This window comes from Enoplosus armatus, chromosome 16 (assembly GCF_043641665.1).
Source record: "Enoplosus armatus isolate fEnoArm2 chromosome 16, fEnoArm2.hap1, whole genome shotgun sequence".
Lineage (NCBI taxonomy): Eukaryota > Metazoa > Chordata > Actinopteri > Centrarchiformes > Enoplosidae > Enoplosus > Enoplosus armatus.
This window is the reverse complement of record NC_092195.1, coordinates 18,009,873-18,023,804: the sequence shown is the minus strand read 5'-3', so window position 1 is coordinate 18,023,804 and position 13,932 is coordinate 18,009,873. Positions and strand designations below refer to the sequence as shown.

Here is a 13,932-nt window from a genome sequence, read left to right as displayed (position 1 = left end):
GTACGGCGAGCAGCGGAGCTCAAAACTAACCTTAAACGAAACGCCCATTTCCCCTTTAAAACAGGAAGTGGTATTCTGGCAGCGGCAGCGCATTGATTTCCCCCACAACAATAAGAGGGAGACGAATACAACAATTAACAACCGTCTCAGAAACTCACATAAACGCCAATAAATCGCGGGTTTTGAAGAAAATACCGCCGTCAGTCATGCTGTCGGATGCAGGTTAGTTTTCATAACACGCCGCTACTCCTTGCTACACGCTAAATGTGACAGGCGGACGTTGTTTGGCTGGTTTAAAGAGCTTGCTAATGTGTACATCTGTCGCCACCTTTGCCGTGTTTATATGCTAATTGATCTCGCGTTTCATTCGCGTAGGTCAATTCGTAATTAGTCCCGTTTATGGGATACATTTGAACGCCATGTTATCTGTCATAAAGAGCCTTATCAGTCAAAACAAAAGGCCTCGTTTGAACTGAGCTGCACTGCATTGTCCATTGTTAAAGATATGTTGTTGTTACTAATGTTTAGACTATTCTGGGAATGCCTCTGGTGCTCGGCGAGCTAAGAAGAGGAGCTCCGGGGAGTCACCGGGGGACGGCCAGACCCTGCGCTCCTCTGGAAGGCAGATCAATGTCCGGGTGAAGCGCACCAACAACCCTCCACCTGGACAGGTAAACGGCAGCATGCATGTCATTTCTCATATGTGTTTAGTCCTCCTCATCCTCAGCCCTCCTCTCCTGTGGGGCCCTCCATGGGTCCTGAGGCTGATACTGATATCTGAGAGTTTAGAAAATCCAATGACAATATATCAGACGATATTTATTTTTTTTCAAGGAAATTATGGTATTATGTTATATGTTTTGGGAGCATATTTGGCTTCAGTTGAAAGTACAGAGTCGAGAGCCAAACAAGAAATGTGTGGAGAGAAATGGTGGTGACATGTATCAAAGGTCTGGCTGGATTAAAACCAGGGACGTTGTGGTTGACATGGTACGCGTCTTTGTTTGGTTCTGTTTCTGTCACCTCTGTACAGCATGTTGGATCAGCTGTGTTGTGATTAAAGTAGGGATGCACTGATCCGACTTTTTCTCTCCTGATACCAGTTCCCAGTCACCTTTTCCCCAAATTTAAAGTCTGTAAGACTGTGTGGAACTTATGCGGATATTTTTTATGTAAGGTCAGGCCAGGCCGGGAATTGTTGTGTCACTAAAGACTGAGTCAGCAGCCTGCTGTGACTGAATTAATGCAACTCATAGTGAAAACACAGAATTTTTATATTGACATCGACAAAGAACTGATACCTGATCTGCTTAATACGGTCAGCATTGCCGTGGATACTGATCCAGCATATCGGATCTGTGCGTCCTTAGTTTAAAGTGCTCTAAATAAAGTTGAGTTGAGCTCTTTCTCTACACTCTCATCTAGAGCAAAAGAAAAGCCACAGACACGGAGGAGGAGGATGACCAGTCCGAGAAGAAGTACAGAAAGTGTGAGAAGGCTGGATGCTCTGCCACATACCCAGTTTGTTTTGCAAGTGCATCTGAAAGGTAACATGTTTCTTTGTGTAATAGAAATCTGATCTGAACTTTATAACTCTTTTTTTTAAATACAGATTGTTTTAAATGGACCTGATGGTAATTCTCTCTTCTCAGATGTGCTAAAAATGGATACACATCTCGCTGGTATCATCTGTCATGTGGTGAGCATTTTTGCAACGAATGTTTTGATCACTACTACAGAAGGTAATGTTGACAGAACAACTACTCGCATTACATTTATAAAGAACTGTTGCATCAAGGCCAATAGATTAACGGCCATAATATTTCTTTGTTTCCCCATTGGCAGTCACAAAGATGGCTATGAGACCTTTGCCGCATGGAAGAAGGTGTGGACTAGTAACGGGAAAAGTGAGCCCAGTCTGAAAGCTTTCATGGCAGATCAGCAGCTACCATTCTGGGTAAGCGTAGGCAGCTTTCCTGGTTCCTCTTAAAGAGCTGAATGTGGTAAGTTCTCCATGCCACAAATACAGTAATGTTCATTGTGATTCATTGTTCAGGTTCAATGTACTAAACCGGACTGCAGGAAGTGGCGTCAGCTGACAAAGGAGATCCAACTCACTGCTTCCTTAGCAGCAACGTACCGCTGTGGCATGAAGTTCAACAACATCAAGGTAAACAGGAAATCGAATTAACCATCCATCCACAAGTGACATTTTTTGTTTTTATGTGATGATAACTTTGAGTCTTTGCCTGCAGAGTGAGGGACCGGACCAGTGCTCCCAACCAGAGGACTTGGTAAGCTGGTGATGTGTGTTTATATGATCTGTTTTGTTAACACAAAACACAAAATTAAATGTATTAGTCAGTCTTGCTTTAAGCAAAGTAATGTCCAAAAACTACATCCAGTCTGTGTGCTATTGAAAGACACGATGGTGATTTTCATGCGGTTTCGTCCTCACAGAGAGTGGCCGAGGTGACTGACAGCTGGTGGCATTCAATGTTGATTTTGCCGCCGTTGTTCAAAGACAGTCCAGCCAGCCCTTTCCTCGCTGCCTACTACCCTGACTGTGTGGGGATGAGTCCATCAGGCTCTACCAGCAACATGTCTCTATCTGAGCTGAGGGCGGATCACTGCAGAGCTGTCCAGCCACAAAGTCAGTCAGTGCGAGAGAAGTGGAATATTTCGACAGCCCTTGTTTACTGTACTATGATGTACAGATAATTACTCTATGCACAGAGAGATGTGGGAATAATGCATGTGTACTAATCATGATTGTATCCCTCAGTTCCAGGCCTGTGTCCATACTTCCAGCCCTTCTATCAGCCTAATGAGTGTGGCAAGGCTCTGTGTGTGCGGCCGGATATGATGGAGCTGGATGAGCTTTACGAGTTTCCTGAATTTTCCCGCGATCCCACCATGTATTTGGCTTTGCGTAACCTTATTCTGGCCTCCTGGCACAAGAATTGCAAGGTACACTGCAGACTTCTGCCAACAGTGACTTACAAACATGTTTCATGCTTTCACCTTTTGGGTTTTGGACCTGGAATATAATATATATATATATCTCTGGTTGTATTTTTTGTTCCTTTCAATATCACATCTTCTCCTCCTGGGAAAAAGGGAATATAAGACAGAAAAACACCAAACAATCAAAACAATACATTTTTTCCCTGTTTTTCTAAAGGAGGTGCTGACTTCCCAGAAGTGTGCTCTGCACATCATTGTCCGGGGGTTGGTGCGTGTGCGCTGCGTGCAGGAGATGGACCGGGTGCTCCACTTCATGACCAGGAAGGGCCTCATCAACACTGGTGTGTTGGCAGTAAAACGGCCTCTGCTCCCTGAAAGATACTGCTCTGTAAGTGTCCTCCTCTTCATATGATCATGGTACACACAGCACAACTCATATAAAGGTTTTTTTATCATTTATTTGGTTATGGCTTACAGTTACTCTCACATTTTATCACCTTTGCAGAGGAATGTTATCATCATCGGTGCCGGGGCTTCAGGTCTGGCTGCTGCACGACAGCTGCAAAACTTTGGCACTCAGGTAACTGTCCTCGGCTCAAGTTAGTGATCACACATCTTCTCTGACCTCCTGTTTTACCCTGTTTGCTGGTCACAGTGCTGTCCATTTTACTATCTTCTTGTTCATTGGTTTACAGGTGGTGGTCCTTGAGGCAAGGGAGAGAATTGGAGGTCGTGTTTGGGATGATACTTGTCTGGGCGTCACTGTGGGCAGAGGAGCTCAGATTGTCAATGGCTGTGTGAACAACCCCATCGCCCTGATGTGTGAACAGGTAAAAAAAATGTTCAGACCTCAAAAGAGGCAATGGAAGAATTCTACAAATTTCTGCTGTACATTAAATCTGATTTTAAACCAGTTTTTTCTTAATTTAATCTGCCAAATCGAAAGTTACATTGCCTTTTGGCATCTTCGTATGTGACTTGTGTTTCGTCTAATTTGACTCGTCACTCTTTTATTGCAGATGGGAATCAAGATGCACAAGCTGGGAGAGCGATGTGACCTTTTTCAGGAGGGGGGGCAGGTTACTGACCCAGCCATCGACAAGCGCATGGACTTCCACTTCAACGCCATCCTGGACGTGGTGTCAGAATGGAGGAAGGACAAGTCCCAGAACCAGGACACACCGCTGAGAGGTGCTGAACTGAAGTCTAATCTAAAGTTTGAGTTTCAGTAAAGTGGCTTTAACAAGTGGAACCAACAGTGACAGTGTTTTTTGTAGTCACATTTAGTTCTTTAGATAAGAAAAATTACGACACAACTGTTGTAGATAAGTCAGGCAAGAACATCTGCATTGCTTTAGAAACCTTTCTTTCTTTTTTGCACGACCCTCTCACAACTTTGCCTTCTTTTGCAGCAATGATAGCAGCCATTATCATGTGTGGCCCTACCTGCAAATGATTACTATGTGGTCAAGATAATGGGCTCTACATATGATTTCCAGATGTCATGGCTATGACATGGGTAAAAAGAGCAGTACTGGGTAGAATATGTACAGTGCAAGGTTAATGAAGTAAAACCGAAGTAGTGCTGTGCTACTCAGTAAAACAGTTTCAGAGACATTTGACATGCAGTTGAATGCATTTTGTCTCTACAGAAAAAGTCCAGGAGGTGAAGAAGAACTTTCTTCAGGAGTCTGGAATCCAGTTCAGTGAGTTGGAGGAGAAAGTGCTCCAGTTTCATCTCAGCAACCTGGAGTACGCATGTGGAAGCACGTTAGACCAGGTCTGAAAAACTCAAACACATTGGGGCTGCTCGAACAGTTTGGTGGTTGCTGGTTTATATTATGAATACATCCTACGTTTTTGTCTGCATGTGTAGAATCAGGAAAGCGTTCACCAAAGATAACAACATTGCATGCGTCTGTGTGTTTGAGGTGTGGAGTTATTGTACCGTTAAAATCGCTCATTCTGTGTCTTGACGGGTGAGAAAACATTTAAGGGGACATATGGATTTTGATATTGTGTCTTCAATGGAACTGTGATGAAAATGTTCTCAGGCATATTTGTTTGTTTGTTTTTTAGGTATCGGCAAGATCCTGGGACCACAACGAGTTTTTTGCCCAGTTCTCAGGAGACCACACTTTACTCACTAAGGGCTACTCTGCGTTACTTCACAAACTGGGCGAGGGCCTCGACATCCGCACAAAGTGCCCGGTTTGTAATTCAGGCTTTTGATTTCAGCTGCTTCTTTTAGCTTTGTCACACTACATTCTATACTACATAGATAAGTCTCATCGTTTAAAAATCAGGTGTACATTCTGTTTTTCATTTCTAGGTTCAGGCCATTGATTACTCAGGTGATGTTGTCAAAGTTGCCTCCTCCAATGGGTCCCAGTGGACCGCACAGAAGGTAAAAACATGTTAATAAAAGTTATAAAATGTATATAATAATCTATTTTATCATTTTTTTATCATGAGTGTTGGATGTATTCAATGCTGATTATGGTATAATGTTGTAGAGTTTTTACACCCCTTCCTCTCTCAGGTTCTTGTTACAGTCCCATTGACTTTACTTCAGAAGAATGTGATTCAGTTCAACCCTCCACTTCCTGAACGGAAACTGAAAGCAATCCACAGTCTGGGAGCCGGTATCATAGAAAAGGTAATAACTGTTTGACGTGTATGTGTATTTCATGGCTATGAATAAGCACAGGCCATGTGCAAGTTTCTCTACTCTATCAGATACTTTTGTAGGTTCCTAAATATTGATAAAATATCTGCATTTATTCAGAACATTTAGTTTTAAGGCAAAATAACAACAGAAACCCGCTGAGTAGAAAGTTGCTTCCTTGTAGATGCTAAAATATTTTATTTTAAAACTTCTTACAGATTGCTGTTCAGTTCCCGTACAGATTCTGGGACAACAAAATCCAGGGGGCAGACTACTTTGGTCACATACCACCAGGTCCTGACAAGAGAGGCATGTTCAGTGTCTTCTATGACATGGAGCCACAGGTTTGTGTTTTATCATTCTTTTTTTCTCACGGCAAGACAACATCTTACCGCTCAACATGTCTTGAAGTGACACTTTTACTGTAAGATACATATTCCTGCTAAGGAAAGAAGTAGTAGAACTATTTGTGTTGGACTGAAAGCCCGACTACAAGAACAATATGTATGTTTGTTAACATTTGAGAACCGTCAGCATCATAACAAGAAAACAGAAGATACAGAAATATGAAAAGAGATTTGATTTCACATTTTGACCTCATCATGATTACAATGTGCATAATGCTGTGTGTGTGTGTGTGTGTGTGTGTGTGTGTGTGTGTGTGTGTGTGTGTGTGTGTGTGTAGGGGAAGCAGGCTGTCCTCATGTCTGTTATCACTGGTGATGCTGTACTTGCTGTCCGGGACATGGAGGACAAGGAGGTGGTAGATGAGTGCATGAAGGTGCTGCGGGAACTCTTCAAAGAACAGGTAATCCTGTCACATTTAATGTTTAATGCCGTCACATTTTGCCAAAGCGTAACAGGAACGAAGCTTAGGAACTAAATTGAGTCCCTTTTGACATTCATTTAGACCGTTGACAAGTAATGGCTTTTAAAGGCAATTTTTTTTGCAGGCAACAACACAGCTTACTACTTTTCTACTCTGATATCTGACCCACCCACCCTGATAGTCCTGGGTCATCAGAAAGTACTTTGCCCAAAACAGTCACTTTGTATGGGCCAGGAACTACACTTGAACTACACCTGGGATAATAATTCTTAAGGACACTTCTAAAATACACAGCACATTTACACCAAATACACCTATTACATTTATACACAATTTCTCAGATTTACTTGTATTTTTGTTTGTGTGTGTTTCTCATTACAGTTGTTGTTGTTGTTGTTGTTTTTTACTGTCTGTCATCCTTGATAGGAGGTCCCGGAGCCGCTGCATTTCTTTGTCACACATTGGAGCAAAGACATGTGGTCCCAGATGTCCTACAGCTTTGTGAAGACGGGGGGAAGTGGAGAGGCCTATGACATCCTCGCTGAAGACGTGCAGGGAAAGGTGTTCTTTGCTGGCGAGGTAACACTGCTTTTTACCATTTTTATCAAATGTTTCTTTAATTACAGTTAAATAAAGTTTGGGTTTCTGAAGGTGGTCTTTTTGAAAAAGTAAAGTGCATTACTTTCAGTGCACCAAAGAATTCTTCCTGAAAAAGGCCTCCTGGACCCATTTAACACAGGAACTTTCAACCTGCTGTTGGTTGAGCGTGAACGTTTTATCTTGACCTTGAAGTTTTAATTTGATTAAATAATCTTAACTCAGGGTCTGCTTACAGTACTAGCCCTTTCTGGAGCTTTCCACCACACACCGAGGATGAGATGATGAAAAAATATATTAAAAACTTAGTAAGTGGACCTTGAGTGAAGATTACTTTGTCAAATTGAATTATTTGTTTAACATATATGTTGCTCATAGCAGCTGATTTACAGATTACTTACAATGTCAGATATTTGGTCATTGTTTCCTTTCCAGCTATCATATGTGATTTTTAACTGATTATTGCTGTTTTTCATTGATTTGTTGTTATTTTTCTATTACCAGGCCACCAACAGACATTTCCCTCAAACTGTGACAGGAGCCTACCTGAGTGGGGTCAGAGAGGCCAGCAAGATGGCTGCTATGTAAACTCTGTCAGTCCCAGAGCACTCAAAAACACCAGCATGGACTTGAAATGATGTTTCACTGTACTGTGATGTGTCTGATCAGCAAGACGCCGTTAGTCACTTTCCAATAGCGGGTTCAAGTAGGGCTTTTCTGGGGCCTGGCTCTACATATTTAACACAAAGGAAGTTTAAGTGCTTTTTATTTATATCGAAAATCCAGCTGGGAAATCGTTGTTTGTTGGCCACGAGATGCAAAAAGAAAAGGTATAGCAAGGCATGAATAATGGATAATCCCTGTGCAGCTCTGCCTGGGTCCGCTGTGATGGAAAGTAGGATGATGTTTAAAGAGTGGTGTACGTAGCACTTCTGTGATGAAATGGTCAGAAATTTCATTTTTGAGAGATTATGGTGCATGAAACATTAGTAAACTCTCAGTCGTCCAATCATGAATTCAACTGAATAAGATAAAATAAAATCTCCAAGGATCATGTTTCAAAAGATTATATTGTCGTGATATCAAAAAATTTGATAAAGTTTTTTTTTGAGAGTTACCTACCAATGTTTCATACAGCTATAATGAATCTGCATTGTACATGATATATAGTAGGAGTAATTATGTGATAGCACTTTTGATTTAAAAAGAAAATAAATGAATAGTTCATGTGTATGACAAGATGAATTTCTGTAGGACTGAGTATGATCAGAAGACACCAGATTGTCCCCCTTACTGTCTCAGGGATGTGATCAAGACACCAAGCAGAAAATGATGGAAGAAAACAATGATTGAACAATTCTGAAGATGGTTGGGAAAAAAATGAATACAACCAACCAACCAAAGGAGGAAAAAAAACACTCCATATTTCTCTTGCATTAGTTCCTGAGGTTTGGGGTTGGGGAACAGCACAACAATGTCCTCACTTTGTTTGATTAATGTTGACTAATGAAGCTTTACATGTAGGTCCTCATATGTCTGTCTGGATCAGTACATCTAGATGATCATGTCCTGTTTGTCCAACATCACAGTGCTCGAATATTTATCTTGTATGTGTGTGTAATAAACTGAGCTATCAACTGCCATACTGATCGCTTTCACTTTTGGATGAATATTTGGATCTTTTTCCCCCCTCCTCAAGTCAGTAACTCAAATCAGTGTTATTATATTTATCGATAAAGATTTATGCAAAGCTATTCTGTAAAGTAAACATTAGCGGGCTGTCTCTCCACTACATTACAGAGTACTGTACTAAAGATATGAACGAAGCTAAAATGAGTGGTCATTTAGTTGATAGACTTAATTAATTAGCAGCAATTTGGATAATTAATCTTTTTTGTCCTTTTTTTTTTACAGCAAAAATGCCCTGCTTTCACCATGTCAAAGGTGAATACAGACAGTGTTTGCTGGTTTTCCTTTAGTCTTTTAGTTAGTAATAGTAACATCATATAAACTAAATTATTGATTAATCAAGAAAATAATTGGCTGTTTAATCAATAAAGAAGTTCAATTTAGTAGCTGTTCTGAGGCTTTTGGTTGTGTCACAATCTTCCTTAGCAAATGGAGTTTGAAACTTGAACTAAACTGAGTTTAGTTTGAGTTTAGGTTTAGTTCAGTAGCTAGGATAGTTGCTTTAGTTTTTGTTGCTAGGCAATTTCTGAAGTCAGTAGACCAATGACGTTGGGAAGCGTCATCAACACTCGCCCTGCGCTTTTCTCCGAAACCGAAACGGAAACGGAAGAAAACAAACCAAACGTTAACTGGGACCATATTACAGTCATGACTGGAGAAACTGTTTTTTGAACGTGTTAAATGACACTGTGGCACCGCGACTGTAGCTGTAGGTTGGCGGACCAGCACACTTAGCAGCTGGTGACAACAACATCCAACTACAAGCTGAACACAAACTGCGAATTTAGCTAACATTAACTCAAAAGAAGAGGCTAACAACAGTAGACCAACTTGGCGCGTTTTGGTTGAAGAGCATAATTAGCTTAACTGAGCAACAAAATGGACTGCCGCACAGCTGACGTGCCCACTAATGTGGTACACGACTCTCCAGGTAGTTAGATTAACAATGTTATCGTTCGTTTTAGCTGAGGAGGCAGACATTTTATTGGACTACGTTGTAGCTAAAAGCTAAAGTTAGCTTACAACTTCGAAATGACACTGCTGCTAGCTTCTTTTTAAAACAGTTAAGATGGTGGAGTTTACACGAATCAAATGAAATTACACAGTTAAGTTTGATATTAGTTTTTTATTTAGGAGAGTTTGTTTGCACAGCAGCAACATAAGCTTAATAAATACGAATAATAGTTCTGGCAGTATTGGTAACTAACAGTGGTGTAAAGTAGTACTACAAAATGAATAAATGAACCTTTCATTCCACTACATTAATCTGAAACCCTATAGTTATTTGTTACTTTGCAGATTATCATTTTACATACAAACAGCTTCTAAAATATGATACATATGGAATAAACTACCCACAGTATATATATAAGTAGTTAAAGTTAGCTCCACTTCAACCTGGTTGTCATCCTAATCTCCCTTTGCCCCCATTTTTCCTATCAATCTATACTGTAAGATAAATGCAAATGCCTTAAAAAATAATCACCTCATAAACAATGATGTTTAACATTCACAAATATGCTTTGGCCTTTAAAAAGATCCAGTTTTTAAGCAATCCCTCCTGGCATTCATCTGTGGAGGGACAATAACACAGGGGAAGCAATTTTACACATTTTTAAATTTTAGGTTTTAGTCTCCCATTATCTGTTAAAGTGTAGTTAATTATACATTAGTATAACATTCAGTCAACTAGTGAGTTGGTGCTGGAAAATAGCCATTTTACAAGACCAATTGTAACACAATTTATCGCATTATGTCTGTGACTGATCAGGGAAGGACAGCTCCGGCTCTGATGATAACGTGCCCCTCTCGAAGTTCCTGAAGAGGCCACACAGTGAGGAGAAACAGTCACGGGGAAACACGCGCAGCTTAGGCTTCAGCTCCAACACTATTTCAAAAAAGGACAAAAGTGGTGAGGACAACAAATAAACAGGCTGTCAACAATACTGCCTATGGAAGTAAAATATTCTCAACTTGACATATTGTGGCCTCTGAAAGCAAAAGGTACTAAATTGTGCATGTTTATATGGTCTCCTGTTGTAGCGTCGGATGACTCCTCAGATGACGAGCCTTTGACGATAAAAATGAAAACAACCTCTGCAGCAGCTAAGAAACCAGTGAACAAAGGCACCCCATCATCCAGATCTAATGGCACAAATAACAAGAAAGCAGGTGGTTACGTATGTCATCAACCATATTTTAGATGTGTTTTCTGATTTTTGTCTGGAATGCTTTAAAATGTTTTTATATGTAACTGTTTCAGATTTGAATACAGATGATAGCTCTGACAATGAGCCTCTCATTAAGATTGCCAAAGTGTCCTCCAAAGCTGCAAAGAAGCCTTCCTCAGTGCCTCCAAAAAAATCTGTTGATACAAAGAAGAAAGGTAAGCTCATTTTCTCTCCATGGACCCGCAACATGTAGAGAAAGTTGCTGTTCTCTGTAGCAGACACTTATTCCTGACTTCCTTTTCTTATGCAGAATCGCTGGATGATGATAGTTTCGATGATGAGCCTTTGAGTGAAATTGCCAAGAAACTTCACTCCCAACATCAGAGAAAAACATCTAGAAAAGCAAGCCCAGCTGTGAAATCCAAAAGGAACGCAGGAAGGAAAAAGGGTAGATGTGTGTTAGAATGTGGAAATCAGAACTCATCTAAAATGCTTTTCTCAGAGCACTTAAAATGTATGTTTTGTTTGCCCTAGTTAAATATGCAGAATCTTCCAGTGACAGCTCAGATTATGAACCACTGGCAACAATAAAGAGGAAGTGGACAAAGGCTCCTAAAGAGCAAAAGACAAACAGCAAGAAAACAAGACCAAAACTTCAAGACAAATCACTAAAAGGTAGGCAGAACTTTCATTAGACTGGCCAGAAGGAATTAATTGACTTTGGTTCTATTCCAAGTAGTTCAAATACTAACCTCTTGGGTTTTAAAAGAACCTTCATCCTCAGACAACAGCTCAGATGATGATGATGATGTTCCCTTGGTGAACCTTGTTGCCAAGAAGAAACCAGTGAAGACAAACACAAAGACGAAAACTGTATCGCGAGGTGGTGCGTCAAGTAAGAGACGAGGTACTGAAGCAGTAATCATGACATGAACAAAACATAAGATTTTGCCCCCAAAACATTTGAAGAAAACATGTTTAAATCCTCGCTGCTGTGACTGTTGTTTGGCAGGTGTGTCTGATGAAAGCTCAGAAGATGAACCCTTGATTAATCTTGTGAAAAAGAACCTCAAAAACAAACAAACAAAAACCAAAATGAAGGCTGCAGCTCCAAAGAAGAGGGACACAACTCCCAAAAAGCCAAGAAAGATGCCTGTGTCAGGTAAAGACTCCGGCCCTGCCAGTCTCAGCTAATAGAGGTGACAGAAATGAAAATGAATTTAATAACACCAACTGTGGAAGACTGGTTCTAGAGGCCAGATAATGTAGTTAAAATCCTCAGCAAAACCCTTCACTGGATAAACAAATGTACATAAAACAGTATTTTGACACATTTTTTATGTCAGTCATGCATTTATGTTTCCTTAATATTTTCTCAGGGTCGTCAAGCAACAGTTCAGATGACGAACCCATAATCAACGCAGCTGAACACCCACAAGTGACCAAAATCCTGAGAATAATACTGGAGAGGTGTGATGGTGAAGAAGCTGGGGCAACAAGAAGCCTGAATAAAACCAGTACAGGTACTGATTACATAAAGAAGTAGTCATTATTGATGCTAATGTAATAGAACCTCAAAATAAAGAGTAACATTATTCTTACTCTCCAAAACAGACACACCGATTGCTGAACAGACCTTGAGCGGGGAGGCAGAGGGCTCAGAGGAATCACCAGAAGAAGAATAAGCAGATGAAAAAAATATTTTTACCTTTCACCTTCTAGACTGGGAAGTTCAAACCACCTAGTGGCTCCAAGTTTGATGGACTTCCTAAAGTGTTCCCTCAGAGATATCTCCTAAAAATCACAGTTAGGGTTCATGTAAAGTTCAACAGTGTGTTTTATATACATTACCTACATGTTAATTTATGGTGTTTTTACTCCCATTTTTGGTTAAGTTTGGGACCAAATTTTATAGGCTCCTGAAAGGTTTTATCACAGTTGTTGATGTTATTTTACTATTTGTGCCTGTTGTTTGCATTGGCTGTTTCCTCTGGTTTTATGTTTTTAATTTAATAATTTAACACTCATTGATGTAAGTTATATTCTTGCCTTCATATTAACTGCACACTCAGCATGCAGCAGTCAAAGTCTGTTGTGTTGGATTAAACTGCCTTCACTAAACAATTCATATCAGATGAGTCTCTTTTTCAGTTTACTTGACACACACCCACAATTCTAATTTATCTGTGTGCTATGCTACCCAACATCACAAACAGGGTTTTATATATTTTATAGAACAAAATCCAGAAAAATGGCCCAAACAACATCCCGGGGGTCAGTTTGGTGATGTCTTCAAATTGCTTGTTTTCCCCAAATCCAAAGATGTTAAATTTATAATTAGTCACAAGGTGACTTAAATTGCTTGTTTTGTTCTTAATTTAAAATTTTCTTTGATTATAGTTGTTTCAGCTCTGAATTATCTAAAATGATAAAGGTCGCAAATCCTCACACTCCAGAAAATGTTCGAGCATTTTTCCTAAATAACTTGAACAATTAACTTTAAAAACTGTCGACTAATAAACCCTTGTTTGCACAATAAAACATATTTCCAAAACAATTAAAGGCGTGAGCAGGATAAGATAAAGCGAGAAAATAATACCGTCGAAATTAACACAAACACTGATATTATACCTGCATAATACTCAAGATGGAAGTGAAAGTTTGACAGGTTTTTAGTTTTCTTAAATTACATGAATTCGCAGTGAAGTTTGGTCCTCACTCTTCTTCGCTGCTTTCTCTGGCCATCCGCAACTTCCGCCATGACCCTGTCACCGCCCAGCTGTAGTGATAAAGTCGGTCCTCCACACAGTCATCATCATAAACACTGAAACTGCAGCCGCTGCTCTGCAACTCCGCGCAAGAAAAGCCGATTCTTAAAAGGGAAGCTCGTAGCTCGACCTGTCACCTGCCTTTTTCACCGCAAAGAGAAGTGTTGATTTAAGGGCTCTTGGATTAGCTAACTGGTTGTTAGCTAGCATGCTGCTGTCGCCACACATCAGGCAGCTCCTCTC

At 40.3% G+C, this 13,932-nt stretch overlaps 2 protein-coding genes across 3 annotated transcripts; both read left to right on the top strand.

Moving 5' to 3' along the window:
* Nucleotides 1-92: 92 nt before the first annotated feature.
* Nucleotides 93-8,704, top strand: LOC139298818 (lysine-specific histone demethylase 2). The gene is made up of 21 exons (XM_070921594.1): nucleotides 93-222; nucleotides 529-671; nucleotides 1,426-1,547; nucleotides 1,653-1,742; nucleotides 1,846-1,957; nucleotides 2,057-2,170; nucleotides 2,256-2,294; nucleotides 2,461-2,653; nucleotides 2,786-2,970; nucleotides 3,185-3,355; nucleotides 3,473-3,547; nucleotides 3,663-3,797; nucleotides 3,987-4,158; nucleotides 4,620-4,747; nucleotides 5,047-5,178; nucleotides 5,300-5,374; nucleotides 5,510-5,626; nucleotides 5,854-5,979; nucleotides 6,321-6,443; nucleotides 6,891-7,043; nucleotides 7,566-8,704. The coding sequence occupies exons 1-21, from the start codon at nucleotides 207-209 to the stop codon at nucleotides 7,647-7,649; spliced, it is 2,505 nt and encodes an 834-aa protein (XP_070777695.1). The 5' UTR covers nucleotides 93-206; the 3' UTR covers nucleotides 7,650-8,704.
* Nucleotides 8,705-9,367: 663 nt separating this feature from the next.
* Nucleotides 9,368-13,045, top strand: LOC139299356 (nucleolar protein dao-5-like). Of its 2 annotated transcripts, none has more exons than XM_070922255.1 (10): nucleotides 9,368-9,681; nucleotides 10,522-10,662; nucleotides 10,794-10,922; nucleotides 11,014-11,136; nucleotides 11,232-11,369; nucleotides 11,456-11,596; nucleotides 11,706-11,828; nucleotides 11,934-12,083; nucleotides 12,301-12,444; nucleotides 12,536-13,045. In XM_070922255.1, the coding sequence occupies exons 1-10, from the start codon at nucleotides 9,630-9,632 to the stop codon at nucleotides 12,604-12,606; spliced, it is 1,212 nt and encodes a 403-aa protein (XP_070778356.1). In that variant the 5' UTR covers nucleotides 9,368-9,629; the 3' UTR covers nucleotides 12,607-13,045. The 2 variants fall into 2 exon arrangements, with proteins under 2 accessions (XP_070778356.1, XP_070778355.1); XM_070922254.1 differs by having other exon boundaries at nucleotides 11,691-11,828.
* The last annotated feature ends 887 nt before the right edge of the window (nucleotides 13,046-13,932 follow it).

Bases quoted from the DNA above. Each gene is read 5' to 3' on its own strand.
- LOC139298818 (XM_070921594.1), top strand. The intron at 2,171-2,255 runs GTAAACAGGAAA...CTTTGCCTGCAG, and splicing joins TGAAGTTCAACAACATCAAG to AGTGAGGGACCGGACCAGTG. The intron at 6,444-6,890 runs GTAATCCTGTCA...CATCCTTGATAG, and splicing joins GGGAACTCTTCAAAGAACAG to GAGGTCCCGGAGCCGCTGCA.
- LOC139299356 (XM_070922254.1), top strand. From the start codon at position 9,630: ATGGACTGCCGCACAGCTGACGTGCCCACTAATGTGGTACACGACTCT. The intron at 9,682-10,521 runs GTAGTTAGATTA...GTGACTGATCAG, and splicing joins TGTGGTACACGACTCTCCAG to GGAAGGACAGCTCCGGCTCT. The intron at 10,923-11,013 runs GTGGTTACGTAT...TAACTGTTTCAG, and splicing joins CACAAATAACAAGAAAGCAG to ATTTGAATACAGATGATAGC.